The 24,778-nt window shown below is 45.3% G+C and overlaps 1 protein-coding gene across 8 annotated transcripts in view; it reads left to right on the plus strand.

Annotated features, from left to right (window-relative positions):
* Nucleotides 1-14,792: 14,792 nt before the first annotated feature.
* Nucleotides 14,793-24,778, plus strand: part of EPHB1 (EPH receptor B1) — a 436,605-nt gene continuing 426,619 nt past the window's right edge. For all 8 annotated transcript variants that reach the window (XM_078389291.1, XM_020786358.3, XM_078389288.1 and 5 more), the window contains exon 1: nt 14,793-15,894. In XM_078389291.1, coding sequence (XP_078245417.1) covers nt 15,822-15,894 — 73 coding nt within the window. In that variant the 5' untranslated portion in view covers nt 14,793-15,821. The remainder of the gene's footprint in view (nt 15,895-24,778) is intronic.

A 24,778-nucleotide genomic window follows, 5' to 3' on the forward strand; every position in this document is an offset into this window, starting at 1 on the left:
CCAACTTAGGGTGTGACTACATTGACAAATAATGCAGGAAATGCTCTGGGATTGGGATGGCTTGATTCACATTATTTATTTATTTATTTATTTATTTATTTATTTATTTATTTATTTATTTATTTATTTATTTATTTATTTATTTATACCCCGCCTATCTAGTCAATTGTGACCACTCTAGGTGGCTTACAACATACACTTAAAATAAACAAATAACCTACCACATCAAAAATTTTTTTTACATAAATTAAAAGATAGAATAAATTTTTTTCCCAAAGATGGCGAAAAACAGGATATATTATAACAGAAAAAAGAAAAATTAGGTATTAGGTGGAAAGGGGGAAGGCCTGCCTGAACATCCATGTATTCAGTTGTTTCTTAAAAATACCCAGCGAGGGAGCTGCGCGAATGTCAGGAGGTGAGTTGTTCCAGAGGCGAGGAGCCACTGCCGAGAAGGCCCGATTTCTTGTTTTTTCCTTCCGGGCCTCCCTCGGCGTCAGGCTCCTCAGCCTCACCTCCTGACTCGCACGGGTGACATGGGTAGAACTGGGTGGGAGTAAGCGTTACATGATGGAAAAGTAAAAGTGAATCTGCTCAACGTTTCCTCTCAATCCATAGCTTTTTCCTGCACCTTCGGGGATTCTACTTTTTTTTTTTTTACTTCTTCACACCAGTTTAGGTAGTGTTATCACTTAAGCTGATGCTTCACATTGATTCAGGTCATGTAATCACTTGAGGCAGCTGCAGCAACAATGAGAGAGACAGAGCAGAAGGAAATCAGGCTGCTGTTTGAATCTTCTCTTCCCTGCACCAGGTGCTGGGTCTTCTTTCTTTCTTTCTTTCTTTCTTTCTTTCTTTCTTTCTTTCTTTCTTTCTTTCTTTCTTTCTTTCTTTCTTTCTTTCTTTCTTTCTTTCTTTCTTTCTTTCTTTCTTTCTTTCTTTACCAAAGGAAAAAAGAAAGGGTGAGGAATCAGAGAGAGGGGGGAAGTATGTTTTAAGGTAGCTCTGCTCTGGCTGTCCAGATTTGCTGGATGTAGAGTTACAGCAGAGCAACCTTAAAACTTCCTCCTGTCTCTCTGTCATCTCCTGGCTCCCCTGCCTTTGATTGGCCAGCTGTGCTAGTGCTAGGGCAGCAGATCTTTTTTAAAAAAGAAGGGAAGGGAAGGGAGAATGAAAGCAGATATAGGCACAAGGTATGGGGAGGAGAGGATTCAAATAGTTAACAAGCTGCAAACAAGGCTGATTTCCTACTCCCTCTGCTGCATATTCAGCTGACATTCAACTCTATATTCAGCTGAAATGAACTAACCTGGAGAAATTCAACTCCTGGATGCACCTTCACAGCAGATCCATTTGCATTTTCCCTCTGTGTAGTCACACCCTTCCTTGGAGAAATGTTCCTCCCCAAATCCTTGGTCCATCCATGTTACTAGGCTAAAATACCATTTGCAAAACAATCTGAGATGGTAGGGAGAAAAGCAGGAAGGGGGGGGACAGTGCTATTTGCATTAGGATCTGTCAGGTAGCACAATTTCTTGGCATGAGTCCCATGTGATATAGTGCATCGGGCTTGTTGTCTCCCTCTAGTTACTTTTCACTTGCCTTTGTCACTTGTATGCAGCCATTTCCAAGGGGTCTTGCAATATTGCACTGCAGAAAAGAACTAACTCTGTTTGCAAATGCCAACATATTAGAAATAGTGGGATGATTATTGTTTACTACCACCACCATCCCACTAATCTTCAGGGCTGCCTCATTCCTCTTTCCAATATTATATAAAGACAGGAATGTTCAAACATGTAATGTAATGATTTTTCAAAATTCTTTTCTTCTTTTTCTCTTGATGGCAGGAAGAAAGGTTTTTCCACCTCCTCCCATTTTTTCCTGCAGCCACGACAGCTCAAGAGCAATCCAAGAAGGAAATAACCAGGTGTCTCTCTTGCCTGTCAGCATTCATAAACAAATGTCCCAGTTCTTCCAAGCCCTGTTATTTGGGGAAAGGTTCAGCAGAGCTTTCTGTGGACTAGCCTTCTGATGGGGCCCGGATTGCATCCCAAATTTGCTGGATGGCTGGAGAGTGTTGAGCCATTTGTATGACAAGAGAGAGCAGCACCAGCTTCAGATGTAATTCATGAATCAGCTACTTTGAGGCTGTGCCCGGCTCTTTGTTTGGGTGCAAAACTGTTGATGCCCTCCTGCAAGACAAATGAAATCCTTTGATGCCAAACAGATGGTCCTTGCTTCATGGTCCCGTGGATTGGCCTGGAATAAATTGCTTGGATTAGCTTTCCCTTTTGGTGCGTGGGAAGGCTAAACAGAGTGATGTCAAATGTTCTGGCAGTTGTAGCCAACAATAATGGCTTGCTAGGATGCAGTCTTTGATTTGCAGGGGGAATATGTGCTGAGAAAAGAAATTGGCCCAGATTTGTTAGGTTTTCTTCCTTCAGTCAGTCAGTCAGTCAGTCAGTCAGTCAGTCAGTCAGTCAGACAGACAGACAGACAGACAGACAGACAGACAGACAGACAGACAGACAGACAGACAGACAGACAGACAGACAGACAGATAGATAGATAGATAGATAGATAGATAGATAGATAGATAGATAGATAGATAGATAGATAGATAGATAGATAGATAGATAGATAGATAGATAGATAGATAGATAGATAGATAGATAGATAGATAGATAGATAGATAGATAGATAGATAGATAGATAGATAGATAGATGCTCCGAAGGATAGAGAAGCTAAAGTATGTCATTGGGAAGAAAGCACCAGCTGCTGAACCACTTGGCAAAATGATCTGTCTCCATCAAACTGGTTTAATCAGACCTGTATTATCCAGAAAGAGCTGAACTGGGCAATCAGACAAACATCATCTAGTGGATCAATTTGGTCACTGCTGTTACTGTGATACATTCTGGGCAGAAGCAATGAGCTTGAAGGTTCAGTTAAAAAACAAAGCAAAGCAAAAGCTAGACACGTTGGGGCATGGGAGGGAACCTCATCTGTGGGGGAGAAAAACCTAAAACAAAGCTCACATCCACAGTTAGGCAATATCTTTATTAGGACCCATGCATTTTTGCAAAAGGCTATGCCCACTTTTTCGGTTCTTCAAAATTCTTCATCCTGCTCAGCAGTGTTTACAGAGGTGAGGGCAGGGGAAGAAAGGAGTAAAATCTAAAAATAATGATCCAGGTTCTCATCCTGGATCTTTGTGGAGGAGAGCTGTGCACACTCAAGACAGTTTGGCTCAGCCTTGGCAGAAGTCTGAGGAAAGGGGTGAGGCTGAAAAAGCAGTAAAACAGAGCAAAGATTTGCTTTCATTTGCCATTTTCAAGTTCTAAGCATTATTTTATGCCACTCAGGAAGGATTGTAGAGGACTCAAATATTTAAGTAAAAGTCTCTTTCTGCCCTTAATTGCCCAGTTTTCAAACTAAAATTTGATCTTTTGCTTTATTATACAAGTATGATTTGTTTGTATCTCTAGTATTGTCAGTTAAAAAAACACATACAGATGTTTTCTCTGAGGGCAGATGTAGATGCCTAAACAGCTCTCTTGTGTTTGATACTTATTTAATTCTCTGACTTACCAAACACCCATAGTTCATCTTAGGGCTATATTTAAATGCATATCCCCATGGCTTAAGACACATAACCATTTTTTTAAATTAGACTCCTGTGACTTTTTCTCCCTCTCCCATATTTTACCATGGAACCTGATGAAGATTTCTGGTAAACTCCAAAGCCTGCATACTTTGTGAATTTATTCGTGATCCTAATAAACGTACTGCCCAGCAGCAAATGTTATTTTATTCTTATGTATTACATGGCCACCTTCTACTGTTTTGGAATCAATTGTTTGGTTGTTTTCAAGCCAAATGTACAACCACATTCATAGAACAAGGATCAGTCATGAAATTTGGCTGAGAACAAATTATTATTAATAATAATTAAGTACCATCAAGAAATGGTGGGAATACATGGGAGAGTTGCAAATAGAAGAGGCCATTTTGTCAAAAGAATGGAGGAAGAGCTGTGGAACATCAGAGCAGAGGCCTGTCTAGTCGAGCATTCTGCTCCCTCCGTGGTCCAGCAGCCGTGGGAAGCCACCAAGGGAGACCAAGAACACTAGCACTCTCCTGCTTGTGTTACATAGCAACTTGGTGTAGCGAGTGTAGTGGCTCTGCTACATGAAGTAATATAGCACCACTTGGACTAGCATCAAGGAAAACCTACGGCCCTCCCTGGACAAGCAGAGTCTCATGACAGTTGCACATGCATTGGTAACATCCCGTATGGATTACTGCAATGCACTGTACATGGGGCTGCCTTTGAAGATGGTCTGGCAACTGCAACTGGTTCAGAATCGAGCTGCGTGGCTGGTGAGTGGTGGGGCCGCTAGGGGACACATCAGGCTGGTTCTGTTCAAACTACATTGGCTACCAGTTGCTGCCTGGGACCAATTCAAAGTGCTTGTTTTGATGTATAAAGCCCTAAATGGCTTGGGCCCTGGATACCTGAAGGACCGCCTCCTTCCATATGAACCTACCCAGCAGTTAAGATCTAGCCAGGGGGCCCTTTTAGAAGAGCCACCCTGAAGGAGGTAAGAGGGATGACTTGTAGACAAAGGGACTTTTTGGCAGCTGCCCCCAGACTATGGAACACCATCCTGTCGACATTGATGATGTTTCAGCACTAGGTCAAAACCTTCCTGTTGCTACATGAAGTAATATAGCATCACTTGGACTAGCGCCAAGGAAAACCTCTGCCATAAATGTATCAACTTCCTTTTTGAAGCCATGCAAGTTGGCAGTCATTGATGCTTTGGGTTGGTGGTTCTCAACCCTGGGTCCCCAGACATTCTTGGACTGCAATTCTCACAAGCCTCCACCACTAGCCGTGCTGGCAAGGGCTTCTGGGCACTGAAGTCCAAGAACGTCTGAGGATCCAAGGTTGGGAACCACGGCTTTAGGTCAATGGTTCCCAACCTCGGGTCCCGAGATATTCTTGGACTAAAACTCCCAGCAGTCTTCACCACTATCTGTGGTGGCCGGGATTTCTGGGAGTTAGAACATCTGGGGACCTAAAGTTGGGAACCACTGCTTTAGGTAGTAGGAAATTCCACTGCTTCCTCTATGTGAAAAAGTATTCCCTTTTATCCATCCTCAATCTCCACTCTTCAGCATGAATGGACTACCCTGGTTTCTGATATTATGACAGAGGTAGAAAAACTGTATCCATTTTCTCCACACTGTACAAAACCACAGACAGTTCTATCCACTCGTCTTTTCAACTTGCTTTCCTGCAATATGCCTCTACTGTACCCGTTTGGTCAATATAGCCTTGGAGAAACTTCCATAGATAAAGATCCACATTCCTATGGATCCTGGATATGCCTGCAACATGTGAGCAAACCTCAAAATATTCTCTTCCCCCCCCCTTGCCCCCATACTTCTTCCTAGTCATTTTCAAGTATGTGCCACTGACAGAACAGTGCATTACTTCATAAAAGGCCATGGGTGTGGCCCCCACTGATGTGGGTAGGTGACCGTAAAGCTTAACTATTCATACCTGAAAATCTACAGGATAAATTTAGGCTCTTTTCTACGAAACCCAAACTGTGTGTTGCATGTAAAGCTGAAATTTCATTAATGTTCTAGAGATGTGACCCTGGTATACTTTCATGTCTGAGAAACCAGACTTGCAGTCAAAGCCTTTTATTAATGTTCCAAAGAATAATGAAATAAATGTGCTAATCTGCAAACGATGAGAAATAAGAAAACAGCCTGCTGTGATAACCAGATGCTTTTCAGTAATCAAGAAATCCCGTTTTTAAAGGATGGGTTTTCTGTACTGTATGGTTTAGCCTTCATCACAATAAATTCAATATATTAGAGAAGATTATATGAAGTTCTTTCAGGCAGATCCTGTGACCTCTTATACAACCCATCCATTCTGATAATATTCACCAAAAATGCTCCCACCACCACCACCACCACCTACTCATGCAATGAAACCATCAGTTGGTATGTAGTAACTGCAGGCACGATGGATGACTTCATGGGATCCCATGACCACCTATCCCAGCTTGGATCCAACATTTCCTTCCACCAGGAACTCCCTGACTGAAATTCCACTCTGGAGAGGAACTTCTTGAATGGGGGGACACAGCCATTTGCTTATATTCTACTCATTCTTGTTGCACAGCCAGGACTGAGGAAGTGGCACGGTAAGAAATCCTAGAAGATCAAAAAAAGTTGCGCTTCTGCTTTACCTGTGCTGTGGTCAGAACCTGGAGGGGTTCCTCTTTTTTTAGACTACATTTCTCAAAATCCCGCAGCCAGGGGGCCTGGATGGCACTGACCTTCCTGAATGAGAGATTCTGGGACTTGTAATACATATAAGGAACTTTCCCAAGCTCTGGCAGGACATATGTGTCCCTATCCATGTGTTCATGTATGTCCGCATTTTGCTCCATACAAGGATATTCCATTTGCATTGCCATCTGATGGGGGCACTGAAATGCACCAGACAGGTGAACTGAGTGGGGTGACGACAGAAGTCAAGCTGCCCCAGCTTAATCTCTTTTTATTTATGCATTTTGATTGAATGGAAAGCATCTAATGTTGTGCCATCATCATACTTTTTTTTTAAAATAAAACACATGTAAGGTAAAGGTAAAGGTTCCCCTTGACAATTTTTGTCCAGTCGTGTTCGACTCTAGGGGGCGGTGCTCATCCCCGTTTCCAAGCCATAGAGCCAGCGTTTGTCCGAAGACAATCTTCCGTGGTCACATGGCCAGTGCAACTTAGACACGGAACGCTGTTACCTTCCCACTGAGGTGGTCCCTATTGATCTACTTGCATTTGCATGCTTTCGAACCGCTAGGTTGGCGGGAGCTGGGACAAGCGATGGGCGCTCACTCTGTTGTGTGGATTCGATCTTACGACTGCTTGATCTTCTGACCCTGCAGCACAGGCTTCTGCGGTTTAGCCGGCAGTGCCACCACGTCCCTAAAACACATGTAGAGATATGTAATATCACCGCTGTGTACAGCAGCAGCAGATCTAGTGGCACCTTTTCCCTTCTTCTCCTGGGAAGGGCCTGAAAATTAAGGTATGGAGCACACATATTAATAAAGAAGCTTGACTCAGCTTGTGATCTGTCACCCATGATCTCCCATCCCACGTCAGGCTGTATTGTAAAGAGGAAAAAAAATGCCATTCATCCTCTTCGCTCACTGCTAGAGCTAGGTTGTTTATTCCTATTTTAGATCAGACCAAGGCTGTGATCAGACAGCTGCCATGGCATGCACCTGATTGCATCAGAAAGGGTGGCTTTAATTGGAGCAATTCTCAGTGCTTACAAGCACCATGGGCACTGGAATCTTTTCACATGGGGCAGTGACTATAGAGTAAGCGAGGGCCCCTCAGCACCAGAGTGGGGTGGTGGTGTCTGCCATCATTCGGAGTGTAAGGTGTGGGTAAATTTGGTCAGTTTTGCTTTTGTTCCACATTTTATTTTCTCAACGCAATCTCTCTCTTTGCCTCCTTTATGAAGAAACATGGAAATCAGTAAGTTCTTTAAAAACAAAAAACAAAAAAACACAACCAAATAAAATTTTTCACTGACCATCATCGCTAGCAAAATTCAAGAGGAAAATGCTTTCCCCAGCCTTCTATCTGCCTCCCCCATAGACTTTAAAGAGGAAGAAAAGGTTGGAAACACTATTTCGACTCCACACATACAGTTGAAAACACAGGGATTCAAGAGCACTTGAAGCCCTCTGCCGAGATGATTAATCTGGCCATGCCAATTTGGGGAGGTTTGGGAGTGGCAGTGTAAAAAACAATCTGTTCTAAAGCGATTGGAAGGTCTAATTGGATGGAAAGTTGATGAGAAAAAGATATTGATGCTCTAGCAAGAACTGAACAGTTCTGAACAGTTCTATTTTTCCAGCAACTGGAGAGAAGGGGCAGATTTATAGGGCAGGAGAACCACTTATTAGAGAGAGCGGCTACTCGTCCTCAAGACACAGGGATCTCTCTCTCTCTACCGTGACATAATCTACTATTCCTTTATCATACATAGGAATGTGGGGTGAAGACTGGAAGATTCCATATAACCAGAGTGATGGGAAAGAGTAATAAGCTGTAGCAAGCAGATGCTGCTTTGTGGGTGTGAGGGCACTGAGCAAACTGGAGTAGCAAGGGAGCATTTTTAAAAATTTGTTATTTTTGCTGTCTAGTGGCTGCCTCCTCAATGTTTGATTGGTCTATTATGCTACTGTTCACAACGACCAAAGGGAGGCCTGAGGTCTTGTCTGTTTGTCTCTGCAGTGCTTCCCTTTGATACAGCTGTTTGTAGCTTTGCTCCTGTGTGAGGATTTTTTTTCTATTTTGAGGGGTATATGTACCCAGTTATAAGAGTCCAGACCAGCTTCTTCTTACCCAGCTCAAGTGATGTCAGAAAAATCTCTGGACAACTTCATGATATTACCCTGGATGTAATCTCTGATTCTGGAGGCAAGATGGAACACCTCAAAAAAGATATAGTGGAACTGGAAAAGGTGCAGAAGAGAGTCACTAAAATGATCACTGGCCTGGGCACCTCCTTTATGAGGAAAGGCTACAGCGTTTTGGGGCTCTTTAGAGAAAAGGCACCTGAGGGGGGCATGATTGAAAATTATAAAATTATGGAGGGGATGGATAAAGTGGATAGAGGGAAGCTCTTTTCCCTTTCACACAATACCAGAACCAGGGGACATCCACTCCAATTGAGTGTTGGAAGAGTGAGAACAGACAAAAGAAAATATTTCTTTACCCAGCCTGTTGTTATTCTGTAGAACTCCTTGCCACAGGATGTGGTGATGACATCTGGCCAAGATGCTTTTAAAAGGGGATTGAACAGATTCCTGGAAGAGAAGTCTATCACAGGTTACAGGCCATGACGGAGATGTATAATCTCCAGGCTTAAAAGAGAGGTACTTCAAAATGCCAGATGCAAGGGAGGGGTATCAGGAGAAAGATATCTAATTGTCTCATGTGCTCCCAGAGGCATGTGTTGGGGCCACTGTGAGATACAGGAAGCTGGACTAGATGGGCCCTTGGCCTGATCCAGCAGAGCTTATCTTCTTATCAACCAGAAGATGTGGTCCCAGTAAATTCTGGGGAACCCATGCAAGCTTCCTGCTACAGAAAGTTGCACACTGTTACCCTAAAATGTGGGTTATGCTTTTGTGACAGGGTGCAGGTGTGCACCTCTAGTGAGCTGTGTGGCCCCAGCTCACAACTATGAGAGGAAGGTATTCTTTTTTGCTCCATCTTGTACTTTTCAAAGTACCATGTTTCCCCTTTTCCTGTCCTGGACTGATAACACAATTGTTGGTCTATATATCTCGTTTCATTTTGTCCCGCCCTTATAGCAAGAACCAGTATGCATATAAACCTGTGGCTTGAACATTGTGCTCCAGACATTGGAAGATATCCACAAAAGCTTCTACCAAATAAACTTTGCTCTTGTAAGGGTGCCACAATACTCTTATGAAGACTATTAGCTAATAAGAGGCATAATTTTTTCAAAACACCCAATATATATTTTTCAAAAACCATCAAAAAAAATCAAATTGGATACTACGTGGTGTTATTGTACATTGAGGTCATAATTGGTCACTCTTCTTCAAGTGCCCTGACCATCATAAACAAAGTGGGTGGCAACCAGAAAGAGGAATAGCCATCTTAGTGGCAGTGTCTTATTTGTAAAATTGCCTCCCCAAACACCTGTCAATCTTTCAGCACTAACACAGACACTTCATTACTTGTTTATTTAAGACAAAGATGGACAAAATGCACTTCTGTGGACTATATGGGGCCTCCACTGTCAGTCGGCAATCTCCTTCATCCCTGTTGTCAGCAAAATGGCTGCTCCGAACATCCACACGCTTTGCTTCCTAACAGAATTGTTTCCAGTCAGCAGTTGGAGCGTGATTCTGCCAAGGGGCAAATCACAGCCTCTTTGCAGTCATGTTTCTCACCAGAATCACTTTTTCTGTCAGCAACAGAAATGCTGACAACCAGAAGATGTGGTCCCAGTAAATTCTGCGGAACCCATGCAGGCTTCCTGCTACAGAAAGTTGCCCACTGTTACCCTAAAATGTGGGTTATGCTTTTGTGACAGGGTGCAGGTGTGCACCTCTAGTGAGCTGTGTGGCCCCAGCACACAAGTATGAGAGAAAGGTATGTTTTCTTAGGATCAGACCAACAGGAAGGTATGTTTTCTCAGGATCCAGCTGATGCAGCTGAAGGAGAAACAGTTCCCTGATGAGAAAAAGCTATAGGAGGCAGGGTCAAGGAGAATAAAAGGCCAGGACTTTGAAGGCTGAGGATAATTTCCTATCTCTGAAGAAGAGATGTGGGGGGTGGGGGGGATGCAAGAAGCTGGCTATCTTTGCCCAGTTTCCTTGTGACAGGTGTCAAGCCTTTGAGATGCCAGCCACATGCTTAGGTGAGGCTTTCCTTTTGGAGAACCTCCAGGGAATGAAGGAAGTTTAGCTCCTGTGGAACCAAACTCCACCTTCACATCACTCATTTTGACCCCAAGTGCACAGAACAGCCATGCTGGGATATATTATACCACCTCCTACAGTGCTATGGCCAGTGTGTGGTTCACTTTAAGATTCCAGCTCGAATGTGTTTATCGTCCCTAAATATTTTGTTACATTTTATTTTTACACTCTAGCTTGTCCTGAAATTTGTATCAGTCATTTCCAAAGGAACGCTTTGCTTCTTTACTCAGATGTAGGTCCCCCACCCCACCCCATTGACAGGAGGCCAGGCTGGCCCCATCGTGCCAGGCAGGCAGATGAAGACCTTTCTCTTCAGAGCATTTTGAGATGTTGGAGTGCTTCCCTAATGCAAAAAAAGGAGGCAAATTTCTTTTCTTTGAATGTTGCCGACCTCATTAAAGAAGTGGACTTTGGAGAGAGTGGCACTCTCAGGGTTGATGGGACAACATTGATACTTAGAGATGATAACTACGCCATCTCATGCTTTGTTTGTGCTTGTTTGGCTTGGGTGGTTGTGGTCAGTTCTGAATGAAGGGTTTCCATGACAGATTGCTTGGAAGGTGCCTTAGAGACAGTGCTGGAACTGAGGAGGCTTGCTGAGAGAGAGAGAGAGCCAGCTGCTGGAAGGGATTTTTCCCACAGATGAAACTTTAAACAAGACTGAACATAGACTTCTACACAATACGGATGGGATCTGGGCAGGAGAAAAGCCCTCTCAATCAATCTTTCAAAGCCTTACTGAGCTGCCATTCCTCCCTGTCTGGAGAAACATGGCAGAGAACATGGGCTTATAGAGAAGGTGGGCTGCCCCCCCCCCAGCCTTGCTTAGGAGCCAGCAGAGAGGATCCATGCTCAGAGGGACCCAATAAAGATTCAAAGAAAGCATTTAGGGCCAGCCTGTGCAGGAGGCAATCCATTAATAAATTAAATTATTATTACACTATCATTAAAAGGAAAGGAAAATAAATCAATTCATGAACTGACTTTATGCCATTGAAAAATCTAGAGACAAGCATTATTTACTTTTAAAAATAACTATCTGACCCCACACTTTAGTCAAAAATGTTTTAATATAATACTTGTTCGATTCTTTTTAAATATTTGTATATTTACTGTTTTTAACTTTTGAATATTGTCTTTTTAATGATGTGGATCCCTTTTGGGGAGAAAGGTGGGATAGAAATATTTTAAATAAATATTGTCTTCAGTGCAGTGGAGGCTGGTCCATTCACCCTGATTCTGCACTAGTCAGAACGTATCTTGAGCCCTGTGTCCAGTTCCAGGCACTGCACTTTGAGCAGGATGCTGACAAATTGGAACAGGTTCAGAGGAGGGCAAGAAGGATGATTAAGGGATTGGAAACTAAGCCCTATGAGGAAAGATTGAAATAACTGGGCATGGTTAGCCTTGAGAAAACATTATGGGGAGATCGGATAACACCCTTAAAGACTGTCATACAGAAGACAGGCAGGATCTGTTCTCAATCATCCCAGAGTGCAGGGCACATAATGAACTCAGGTTTCAGGCTTTCAGTTGACTATCAGGAAAAACATCCTGTTAGAGCAGTATGATGATGGAACTGATTACCTTGGGAGATGGTGAGCACTCCGATGCTGGAGGCATTCAAGAGAAAAATGGACAAGCATCTGTCAGATATACTGTGCTTAGGATGCCTGCACTGAGCAGAGAGTTGGACCTGATGGCTTTATAGGTCCCTTCCAACTCCATTATTCTATTACAGTGGTGCCTCGCTTAGCGATCACTCAATTGAGCGACAAAATCACTTAGCGATGGGGTTTTGGCCATCGCAAGAGCGATCACTTAGTGATGGTCCCTATGGGGAAAATTCACTTTGCGATGATCATGGGGAAGCGATCGTCGCAAAGCCCCCATTTTCGGCCAGCTGATCGGCGTTCCAAAATGGCCACCGGGTAAACAAAATGGCTGCCCACTGTGTTGCCTCGCTTTAGAGGCACCGAAAATGGCCGCCCCTATGGAGGAGCTTCATATAAGGTTAGTTTTGAAGCCCATTGGAAAGCATTAAACGTGCTTTAATGCCTTTCTATGGGCTTTTAAAAATCTTAGCAACGTTTTCCTGGAACGGATTAATGTCGCTAAGCGACATTAATTTGAGCAAGCAGGACCCCAGCCCATCTCAGGCTGCTCCTAGCCAGCCTGCTTCTTCCTCCCTTCTTACCCAACGCAAAGGCCAGTGTCTTGCTGGTGTTCCACATGCCCCGCCCATGTGCCCCACCCCCCATCCACTTCCTCAGATGGTGACGTGACATGGAGAATTGTGAACAAGCAGGAGTCAATAAGCCAATGAGCTTTGAAACAAAGCCCTGAGGGAAGCAGCAGGAGATTGAAACAGTTCAAATTTATTTATTTATTTTATTTAACATATATGCCACCCACACTACCGAAAGGTCTCTGGGCAGCTTACAACAATTTGATTTCAATAAAAAGATAAAAGCACTTAAAATACAATGCTCTAAAAATTGTCATCAGGACCCACAGTTGATATTATTTCAATTAAAAACCTTCTGCAACAGGAAGTTTTTGACCTTGTGCTGAAACGTCATCAATGTTGACGGGATGGTGTTCCATAGTCTGGGGGCAGCTGCCAAAAAGGCCCTTTGTCTACAAGCCATCCCTCTTACCTCCTTGAAGGACGGCTCTTCCAAAAGGGCCCCCTGGTTAGATCTTAACTGCCGAGTAGGTTCATATGTTAGGAGGCGGTCCTTCACGTATCCAGGGCCCAAGCCGTTTAGGGCTTTATGCGTCAAAACAAGCACTTTGAATTGGTCCTGGGCAGCAACTGGTAGCCAATGTAATTTGAACAGAACCAGCCTGATGTGTTCCCTAGCGGCCCCACCACTCTCCAGCCACGCAACTTGATTCTGAACCAGCTGCAGCTGCCAGACCATCTTCAAAGGCAGCCCCATGTACAGCGCATTGCAGTAATCCGTACGGGATGTTACCAGTGCATGTGCAACTGTCATGAGACTCTGCTTGTCCAGGTAGAGCCGTAGCTGGTATAAATTCCACAGCTGAAGGGAGGCGCCCCTGGCCACCAAGTCCACCTGGGGTTCCAGAGTTAGACTGGGGTCCAGGAGCACCCCCAGGCTGCAGACCCTGTCCATTGGGGGAGTGCAACCTCATTCAGGGCAGGGAAATGGCCCTCTAGCCTGTCCGGTGAAGCACCCACTAACAGCACTTCCATCTTCTCTGGATTGAGCTTCAATTTATTAACCCTCATCCAGTCCATAATCAGGTCCAGACACGAGTTCAGCACACAAACCGCCTCACGTGGATTGGTGGAAAACGAGAGGTAGAGCTGAGTGTCATCAGCATATTGCTGACTTCTCAGCCCAAACCTCCTGATGACCTCTCCCAGCTGTTCCATGTAGGTGTTAAACAGCATGGGGGGCAGTATTGAGCCCTGAGGAACCCCATGACATAAACGCCATAGGACAGAGCACTGCCGCCCAACATCACCTTCTGGAGATGGTCAGTCAGGAAGGAGTGGAACCACTGTAAATCGGTGTCCCCCAACTCCCAACCCAGCCAATTTGGGGGCAAGACATTTTCCCTGCTCCTTGTGTAGAGTGATTGAATGGGATGGTGGTAACTGTAAATGCAGACGTAGGGGTGTGTGTGTGTGTGTGTGTGTGTGTGTGTGTGTGTGTGTGTGTGTGTGTGTGTGTGTGTGTGTGTGTGTGTGTGTGTGTGTGTGTGTGCGGCACGCGCGCGCACGCGCTCCTTCACTCCTGGTTTTGCCTGTCATCATGACTCCTGCTGCCTGGGACCCCCATCCCACTCCACATTTGCCTTCTGCCTGCACCCAACCCAATGCAGACTTCCCCCTCCCAGGCAAATGAGCACAGCACTGAGGCCAAGAGCGAAACAGGCTAGAAACAAGTTCCTTGACTTGTTGGGCATTGAGTATACTGTATATACCGATGGAAAGGCAGAATTAACGTTGTGAAACTGATAGGGGATTATGGAGCAGCCTCTTCTAGTACAGTTTGCTAGGAGCTGGCGATGTCACATGTTGTGATCCTCAAATGCATAATATGTTCTCTGCCTCATATCCAAATGTAATTAAAAACCTGTTGTTGATTTTAAAGAGACGTATGATCCCCGGGGTTATTAGTGAGATTAAAATGGTTCGGAGCCAAGGAAAGTCCTTGTCAGCAGCAGCAGCAGCAGGTTCAGGAAATCTCTGGGCCCCGGAGACCCGGATGACACACAACCTTCCGACGGTCTGGATGTTACTTAGCATGCAGGTCCTCTCGTCCTGGTGACAGGTCATGCGTAATTGGGCTGAATTATAAGACTGCGCGCTTTCCCTTATCGCCGAGCAAAGAGGAATCCTTGTTAAACTAATAGATGCTATTAGTTTACCGGGGGATCCCGAAAGGCAAGAAAACCCGCGGCAAATAAAAGCCTGGAGATAAAAATAGGAAGTGGGTTGGGTCCTTTTGGCGAAGAAACCGTAGGTTTCGGTCCTGCCTACCGTGACCCGAATTAACACGCTCATCCGTGCAAAAGAAGAGGGATATGCAGCCAAGGCGTCACTAGGGGGCGCTCTTCCCCTTCCTTCTGGGCTCCTTCCTCGGTCCTGGTGCTCTCCCTGTGGTTTACTGCAAAAGTTTTTCTTAAAACTAACAATACCAGTGTAAGGGAGTGCTGGCTGCTGATTGGCTGGGGGATTTTTATGGGTTTGATTCCTTGATTGGACAGGAGCTGCTGGAGGTGGGAAGAGTGTTGATGGTGCGCGCGGGGAGGGGGCAGCCGCTCTCTCTCCCCCTCCCTTCAGCCTCCGTGGCTGATCTGGTTCTCACTGTACACTTTACTACCGCTTGCAATGTGACACTAAAATATAGACTCTCCCGCTTTCTCACACACACACACACACGCATACACACACATACACCCAAACATCCCCTCATACACACACCCACGCACGTACAGATACACGGGCATACCTACACACACACACGCACACACACGCGCATACAGGGAAACACACACGGATCCACGCGGAGCACTGGGTAATCCAGAGTGGAGTTCGGAAGAAAATATATATATATACACACATATATCTATATAGAAAGAAGGAAAAAAGGGGAAAAGCAACGAGCAGGGAACTAAACCGGGTCCAAGAAGGATCTATATTTTTTCTTCCCAAAAGGAAAAGAAAAGAAACGAGAGCCATCCTCCCGATCCATCCTTCGTTCTCCTGCATCATGTTTGGGGCTCCCATGGCATTGGATTTTGTAGTGCTTTTCTGCCTGGCGTCTGCGATTGCAGCTGTGGAAGGTAACGCGCGGCGAACAGCGAAAGGGCTGGCGGGGAGGGAGAAACTTTTTGCGTGGGGACGGTTAAGCCGATTGCTCAGTCTGCTGTTATTGCTGCTCCGAAGTGGGTGGGCGGACGGACCGGCGGTTGCGGAAGGGAGAAGGAAAGGAACGAAGGCATCCACGCCGTCTTCTGCCTTCCCGCCCCCCGGGGACCCCTTTCGCGGGGAGAAGGACGGGCTGGCGGGGGCCGGGGTGGCAGCTGGCCACCCTCCCTGCTTTGCAAACCGACGGGTCTCCCCCACCCACCCCGTCTGAGGGGAGAGGCGACAGGAGTCGCGCGCGCTTGTGTGTGTGTGGACACCCCGGGGTGGGGTGCGTGGGGAGAGCCACCCGGCGGGGGTGGGGTGCGCTCCCGTCGCCTTCGCCCAGCGGCTCGCCCGCGCCCTCCCTGGCCGCGGGACCTCCACGCCAGGCGCCCCCCGGCTGCGGCGCTGCCCCGGCGTGGACCGAAATGTGGGAGTAGGGGGGAACGCTTTTTGTCCTCCTCCGGAAGGGTCCCGAGGGGGGAGTGGGTGGCCGAGTGCCTGGGGACCCTTCCGGAGGAGTTAAAAATCATTTCCCTGCCAGCCCGGTGCCCCCCCCCCCTCAGCTCGCTTTCGGGGGTGGGGGGGGCACCCATTCCAAAGGGTGCGGTGGGTGGTGGTGGTGGGAATAGATGGGCGAGCCCCCGGCGACTGCAGCCGGCTCTCCAGCGTCGGGATCGGGTGCCTTGACCCGATGTTTTGCGAACCGGGTCGTTTCGCCTCGATGTCCCCCCCCCCGGGAGAAAGAGGGAGGAAAGCGAGGCGGGGAGGGGCCGGGCTGCGCGTCGAGCTTTGAAATCTTCCAGATGTGGAGCCCGCCGCGTCCCCTGACGCCTCATTGACGTGTCATTCCGGCGCGCTGGCTCTCTGCGGGCGGATCGCTGTACATCATCGGGCGAGACTCGAGTCGGAGCGCTGATTGCAGCAAATATATCACTGGGGTCGGAAGACCCCCAGCTCTTTCCCTGCCGCCGCCACCGCCGCTCCTCCTCCTCCTCGGGGCTGCAGGCGGGCGGGGAAGAAAAATCTGCCACAGCTCTCCCCCACCCCCGCACCCCCGCAGCCCGGGCATGGCTCGAGATTTGACTCACACCCTTTTCCCTATTCTCACCCTTGTCCCCAAGATGATGGTGGTGCAAAGCAAAAGGCGAGCGGCGAAAACAAAGTTTCGCGTTCACACAAAGCGAGGGGGGGGGGAGGAGAGAAAGAGAATGTGTCATTTCCCCAACCTAAACTACTCGCGTGGGAAAGAGCCACAATGATGAAAGACTTCGGGGCAGGACACTGAAAAGTCCTTCTCTTGTTAGGAAAATCTCTCTCAAGGTGCGGATTTATTTTTTTTAAACCCGTTCTCAGGAAAGCTTGCTGCCAGCTCTGCTTTAATGGCAAAATGACAACAGGCGGCCACTCCAAGGAAGCCCGCCTGATGCTCCTAAGCCGAACCCCGAAACTGATCGGCTGCTCCCTTGATGCAACAGGGGTAGCGATGAAACTTCTCAAAACCTCTAAATCTCTTCCTTGCTGCCTTAAACCCCAGGAACCCCGTTAATTGGTTAACGTGGGCCCAGCTGCTATCAATCACAGCGTGACAACCCAAATCCCTCTTTTTTTGTTGTTATTTAGGGCTGTGGGGGGGGGGAGGAATCCACCTTTTAAGCATCTCCCTGCCTTCCAGCCCCCATTGATGTATCTGAGGGATGAGATTAGCCAGGGAGGAAGCATTTAGGATATCTTTTTCTTTTTAAAAGGCGATTTGATTCCCCTTGTACACTGATCTTCTCCCAGTTGGGTGTCTTTGCAGGGACTTCATTTTTATTTTTGTTTTAATGGCCAGATGCCAGGGAGAGTCTTTCTTTTTGCTCCCTGACACCAGAAAGGAGAGGGATGGCCCTTTGAATATTGCTGGATTCTGTACTGCTGACAATTAGAAGGCAGGAGTTAACCATGGGGAGATGATAAGGTAGGGCTCAGAATGAAAACCTTAGCTGCTTTGCACCAGTTTTTGCTTACTGGGGGGAAAAATTAGGGAAACTATTGTTAAGTCCTTGGCAGCAGGCATAATCTGTATGGAGACAGGAAAAAGTGAAGATGATTTGTTTAAGTATACAGGATAGTAACTGCTTAATTTGTGTAATTGCACTCACATTTTTTAAAAATTACGGGTTTGTATTTGGTGTAGTCAAGCATGAGAAGGCATGTTTCAGGGTATGGTCCAGATTCTCATAGATAGATTGAAAGAGTCTTATTTCCATGGCTGGGATTTCACTGATTTTATTCCATTTTGGACTTGGTCCAAAGGAGGCAAATGCCCTTTTGATTGATCAGTGGGTGTAGCTTGGTCAGGAAGGCATCAACAGATTATGCCACTTCAGTAAAGGGGAAGCATAGACAATCTCCCTTATTTCTTGGATAAGAAGCCATCCTTAGAAATTTGGCCCAGCGATCTGTCTTTTGAAGGATTGTTTCTACATCCCTTTCCTTCCCACGATGTGCCCAAATACTTGCTATGTTTGGAAGAGTTTGCAAAAGAAAACTATATATTTCCTGTCTGCATTTTTTCATAAGGCATGTAGTGGATTCATAAAATCGAATCCAAGCTGGCATCAGTGGAAGATTTCATGAAAGTGTCCTCAAAGCTAATTCTTAAACAAGCAACCACAGGGCAGTAAAATCGCCATTCACTTATCCTTGCACCCCTGTGACATCTGGTCACATGTGATGCTGACCACAGTCTAGCAATCTTGTTGACTGTATGGGGAGAAGAGGTATGAATCAGCCTGTACTTCAGTACTACATAACAAAGGCTCACAACTAATTTTCTTCCCCTTAGCTCCCTCCTGTTCTTTTCTTTTTGTTCTGGAAATCACAGGAGGGTAGAATTGAGCTGACCCCAGGGTAAGCAGCTTTGCTTACCCAGCTAATTCCTAGTAACCACAGTGAAAAATGTCTTAGATCTTGGCAAAGCGGAAACATGACAATGGCTGGGAGTGGCAAGGGCAGGATTTCACAATATTGGTGCCCCTGCTTGGGCCTGGATGGCTTTAGAGTTATGGCCTTGACTGTAGAAAACTGTTGTTACCCACTGGGAGAGGCAAAAACCGAAAGCAAGAGAGGGAGAGGAGAGAGAGTGTTGATGATACAGTTATAACATTAGCACCACGAAGCTTGGGGCTATAGAGCATCTATTAATATTTGTAGAAAACACAAGTTGGAGAAAAATTGGCAATGAATAGTAAGTGACCAAGTGGGTTGTCTTAGTGTTTCCAGGAACTGATCACTCAATCCATTGCAATTAATGGGAAAAAATTAGAAGTTGTCATGGGAAATTCATATGAGGAGTTGGGAACATCCTTCATATTTAGTTTGCTTTTCGGTTAAGATGTCCGAAGGGGGTGAATTCACTTGGTTCTTTTCATCTCTGCCCCCATTGTTAAGGATTTTAGCACTACTTATACAGGAGGTAAGCAGCCTTGATGGTTTGGATGACAACTCCCATAACCTCTCATGCTATCTGGGGACAATAGGAATTAAAATGCACAAAGTTGTCTCTTCCTGAGTTATGCAACTTTGGAGCAGAGTATGTCAGCTTTCTTCCTCACTCCCTATGTTTAGGTAACAGACTGCTAGCCTTGAAGCCAAGCCTTGTAAAAATGCACTGATTTTAGAGCCAAAGGCATGATTCACACATGCATCTAAAGCCCTCAGTTTCTTCGCACTCAAGTTTCTGGATGGCTTATGTGGAGTGGCAACTGCATGTGTGAATGGAGTCAATTGGAAAGCATGTCCTTACAGGAATGACTTGTAGTTTTTGTGCTTTGGAATAGAATTATAAACTTGATTGGCCAAGGCAGCTTCCAGTAGCTCCTGGATGGACTATTCTAATCCTTAAAGCTGAGAAGGATTTAATCCCCCCCCTTCTTTTCTTCTGGTGCTAAGCTTGTGTTGGCTAGAAGAACGACTTTCAAATAGGGCTCCTCCTTGTTAAAGTTTTAAAGCAAAACGTGGGGCTTCATAACAGCAGGGGAAAGAAAAATCCAAACAAAACTGAACATATGAACTCAACAGTCCCAGTAAGAAAAAGGAAACATGGATACATTCCTTTTTATTTTGCTGACTGAAATATTTCCATTTTACCTTTTGATCGCCAGACATTTGCCCGATACAAGGTGCTCTACTATGCAGAGTATGCAATTGGAAACTGTTCAAAAGTAGCAGCAAACAAATATTTAAGAACCTAAAAAGGACAGAGCTGGTTCAGACCAAAGTCTGGTCTAGCCTAGTATTTGGTCTCCACTGTGCTGAGCTAGATGCCATGGGAAGCCCACCAGCTGAACTTTCCTGTGATTAACCCCTTTTAGTTTTTTTTCCTCAGCAGTCGGATGCTGGGAGGAATACTGCTTTTGTTCCTGGAGGCAGGGCTGGCCTAAGATACTTTGTTGCCTGAGGCAGAGAAGCAAATGGTGTCTTTTACCCACCAGAGTGACAGGTTGTTAGAGTATCTAAAGCCGGTCAGGTTCTTTTCCCACATGAGGCAGAAAATTCCCCAAGGGTCTTTTCCCCTCCCTAAGCAGTAAAAGGACAATAATGACAAGTTAAGTAAGGAGTAGTTTGCTACTCTTTCATGGGACTAGGAATTCAATACCCGAAGTGTCTGTCTCACTCTGCCTAATGACAGAGCCGGCTCTAACTGGAATAGAAAAACTATTATGACTGGTGGCCATTAATAGCTTTCTATTCCATAGATTTATTTCATCGTTTCTTAAAACATCCAGTTTGGCAGCGGTTGCTACATATTGTGGCACTTTATCCACTTTAACATCCACTTACTGCACATCATCAGTTATTTTATACTTTTGTAACAACACAGAACAGCAATGATAAAACAACAAAGAAAGGAGGAGGAATTCATGTATTCTCACCTCCGTAACCGGCCCTGCTTTCCTAGGGCAAGTTACGTACCGAGAATCTGGATTTCAGTTACAGCATAGGTCTTTTTGAAAGCCAGTGTGGTGTAGAGCACTGGTTCTTAACCTTGGGTTACTCAGGAGTTTTGGACTGCAACTCCCAGAAGCCTTCACCACCAACTGTGCTGGCTGGGGTTTCTGGGAGTTGCAGTTCAAAAACATCCAAGTAACAAAGGTTAAGAACCACTGGTGTAGAGCATCAGACTAGGACTCAGGAGAACTGGGTTCAAGTCCGCACGTCACCATGGAAACTCACTGGTAAAGCTACCCCTTAAATAACTCAGATACCCTGGAAGCCCTACTGGGGTCCTTATTAGTTGGAATTTATGGCACACCTACCCATAAATCTTTTTATTCTTTTCCCTTTGTCTAAGGCACATGTGTCAAACTGCAGGACCACAGGCCAAACCCGGCCCGCTGGGCCATTTCATCTGGCCCTCGCAGTGTTGCCTGCTACAGTGCAATATACAATAAGCAGACGCTTACTTCGTCACCCATAATGCTCTGCAAAGATGCTGGGAATCCACCCAGCAGGACTTCTGATCCCAGCATTCTAAGCAGCGAAGAATCAGAATGTGCAGCTGCTTGGGTGGCGTATAGCACCTTGGGAAATATAGTCTATTATCATTATTTATTTGTTTATTAAATTAGACTGAAGTCTACTCTGGGCGGCTAACAACAATAGATAAAATAAAAACAATATAATAAAAATTTAAAAACAGCAGTAGTACTATAGCTCAAGATGGGGAAAAATATTCAAATGAAGACAGGAGAGAGAGCCAGGTCTTAGGTCTGCTCTTAAAAACACCCAGCGAGGGAGCCAGACAGATCTCTGGGCGCAGACTGTTCCAAAGGCGAGGGGCCACTGCCGAGAAGGCCCGGTTTCTTTTTCTTTCTCTCTGGGCCTCCCTCGGCGTTAGGCCCCTCAGCCTCCCTTCCTGGCTAGAACGAGTCCTCACTATTACCTACTCCCATTCTTATGGCTCCCGGTGAGGACTGTTTGATGGCGTCGCCTAGCAGCGGCCATCTCCACTTCCTATTCCGGATCGGCTATGGAATTGAGTGAGGATCCAGGTGATAACGAGGTGATAACGAAGGTTGAAGGCTGTGGCAAGTGTGAGGGAAAGGTGACTTCCGTGAATAATTAACAAAACAAACAAGCACAGGTAGAGCTGTGGAGTGGGTGTCAACGGGTGTTACTAAAACACACTTTTCAATAAATTGTATAGTATTTGTATACTTGAATATCTGCTTGCCATTATTTCTAGACTTTGATCATAGACATTTCCTTTCAGAATTAGTTATTATCCACGCTATTACTAAAACCAGTAAAAATCAAATGAAGAGGATTATATTTAATATGATAAAAGGTAGATACATGTATATAGTCTTGCAGATACAACTGGCCCTTTGAGGGCAACCATAATGCTGATGCTGTCCAAGATGAAATTGAGTTTGACACTTCTGGTCTAGGGATATGGAGTTGGGCCATAGTTGCTATTCCAGCCAGGCTCATTGCATCCTTGGTACCCAGTTCTAGTACCCTTCATGTGTTGGAGGCACATGAAGTGTGTGTGTGTGGAGGGGGGGGTCACACTTTTCTAGACACATAGGTCCCAATGTGATTTAGGACTGTGCATGAATGGCACTTTAGGTAATGATGGGGGTCTACATGAGCAGAACAGGATCCCCAGAATATCCAGTATTTGGACAGAGGGGGCAGGATGCTGGGGACAGTCAGTGAGGTCCTGAGGAACCCATGAGTCAATGTTTTCTTTGCTAAGAACTGATCCAAGAGTTCTTAACTACTTTCACTTGTCTTAAAACCTCAGCACCTTTCTTTTAAGCCTGAAAATATGCTTTAAAAAGAAGCACAAAGTGACATGATTGATGGCTGTTTGATGGAAGGATGATTGACAGCCCAGTCCTATGCATGCTTACCCAGAAGTAAGCTCCCCTCTCCTCAATCAGGGCTGTTACTGGCTAAATATGCATAAGATTGCAGTCTTGAGTATCAATATAGAACATTTGCATTTTGAGAAAGTAATGGGCTGAAAACATCTTAGGAGAAGGGAGCTAGAATAATTTTTGAAATTCTAAATTCTGATATCTCTGTAATTAGGGGGGGGGGAGATGGGGAAAAGTTGCAAGGGAGCCTATTATATAACAGCCCTTTCCCAGGTGGGATTCAGAGACACAGAAGGATTTCAGAATTTTTTTCCCTTTTTTGTGGGAAAAAGTTGTTAATTAGTCAGCAGTCACCTCTTGGTGCACTTTTATATAAAGAGTGAAGGGAAAGGCAGACTTCCAAACTGAGTATTTCTTTTAGTCAGAGACAGGACAAGCTCTCCGAAGAAGCAAAGGACTCTTCCCACATTTTGCAGGGGCCATCCCACTGTCGCCACCCCCTCAAACACAACAACAGTCATGCTGCCCTGTTGGTGAAGGAGGGCAGCTGTGCTGGGTAGAGAATAAGACGTTGGTAGCAGCAGTGGCAAGGGGATGGCCGTCCCCACAAGCTACCAGTGGACAAGGAGGAACCGCTGTTGCCCAGGAGATCCGTTATGCTCCACAACAGGTGGAAACAGCCAGCTACTTAAATGATGTCCAGTTCTGAGAGGGGCCCTCCAAAACATCAGTAACAAGAAGGTGCTGTAGGAGAGGTGGCTGAAATAAATCACCTGAGTTTGATACAGACAATAGTTTTGGCCACTCTCCTGACAATGCTTTGACTCTGAGGGTTCCCTCAGAGCCTGGTATTAATCTAAGAGTGGCCTGGCCTTCTGAAACAGCCAGGGCTACAGCACAGAAATAGGTAATAGTAACGGTGTTAGCACATCCAGTGCTTCAAATGATAGTGACAGTCATCTCACCTTGGTTAATGGCCAGGCTAGGCCTGAGTCTAGGAAAGTTTAAACATTTGGTCAGTGGTTCTTTTTAAGTTTGAAAGAAGTTTCTGTCCTTGTTTGTAGTATGGCTGTTTCAGGGCCAAATGGATGACAGAAATGCATGCCTTGTGAAATCCATAAAAGCTTGAGCAAACTCTGTAACCATGTCTCTTTTAAAATTCATCTTTTGTTTAGTTTTTCTTTGATTTCCCCTTTCTCTTTCTGAAATGCATTTATTAATTGCATCATCTAAATTACACCTGTTTAATTCAGGTAAATGAGCCTTTACTAAAACAAATAACCCTATTGACTTCGGCAGCTCTAGTTTTGTCAATTAGTGCTCACCAAAGTGAGTAAGGATTATGTGTGCTCTCCCTAGGAAGACGTAGACTTATTTGCATACACCGAGGACAACGGTCTGTTCAAATATCCTTGACAGTCAACTTTGGAAAGAGTTTGATTGTGTGCCAAGCATGCAGTGGTGCTTATGATTGCATATATGGTATTTTCAATAATATTATTTGCATGCACATGGTGAGTAATAACTGCCATAAGTTATATTTAGATCATGTAACGAAACCAAAGCGATTTCCCTAATGCTGCCATCAGTTGTAATAAAACAACTATAAATCACTGGTAATCTGAGTGGGTGGGTGCTTGTCACCCTCAAATGCTAAGTGAGCGTTACCCTGAGACCACAAGCCTCCAAGGGAAGCAACAATGTAGTTATTTCACCATTGGCACCAATGATTTAGGTCATGTCACCTATGATATTTTTAAAACTTTGAGGGTTGGGTCTATGGAACCTCCTGCCAAAGTTTTTAATAAAGTTCATAATGAGGTTGTTGTGGGTTTTTCGGGCTTCACAGGTAGATTCTGTATGTGTTTAGCCACTGCCACCAAAATGCCCTCTGACCCACCTAATGCTTTGTGTGGCATATACATAGGATTGTATTGACATACATATG

This window comes from Pogona vitticeps, chromosome 3 (assembly GCF_051106095.1).
Source record: "Pogona vitticeps strain Pit_001003342236 chromosome 3, PviZW2.1, whole genome shotgun sequence".
NCBI classification, from domain to species: domain Eukaryota; kingdom Metazoa; phylum Chordata; class Lepidosauria; order Squamata; family Agamidae; genus Pogona; species Pogona vitticeps.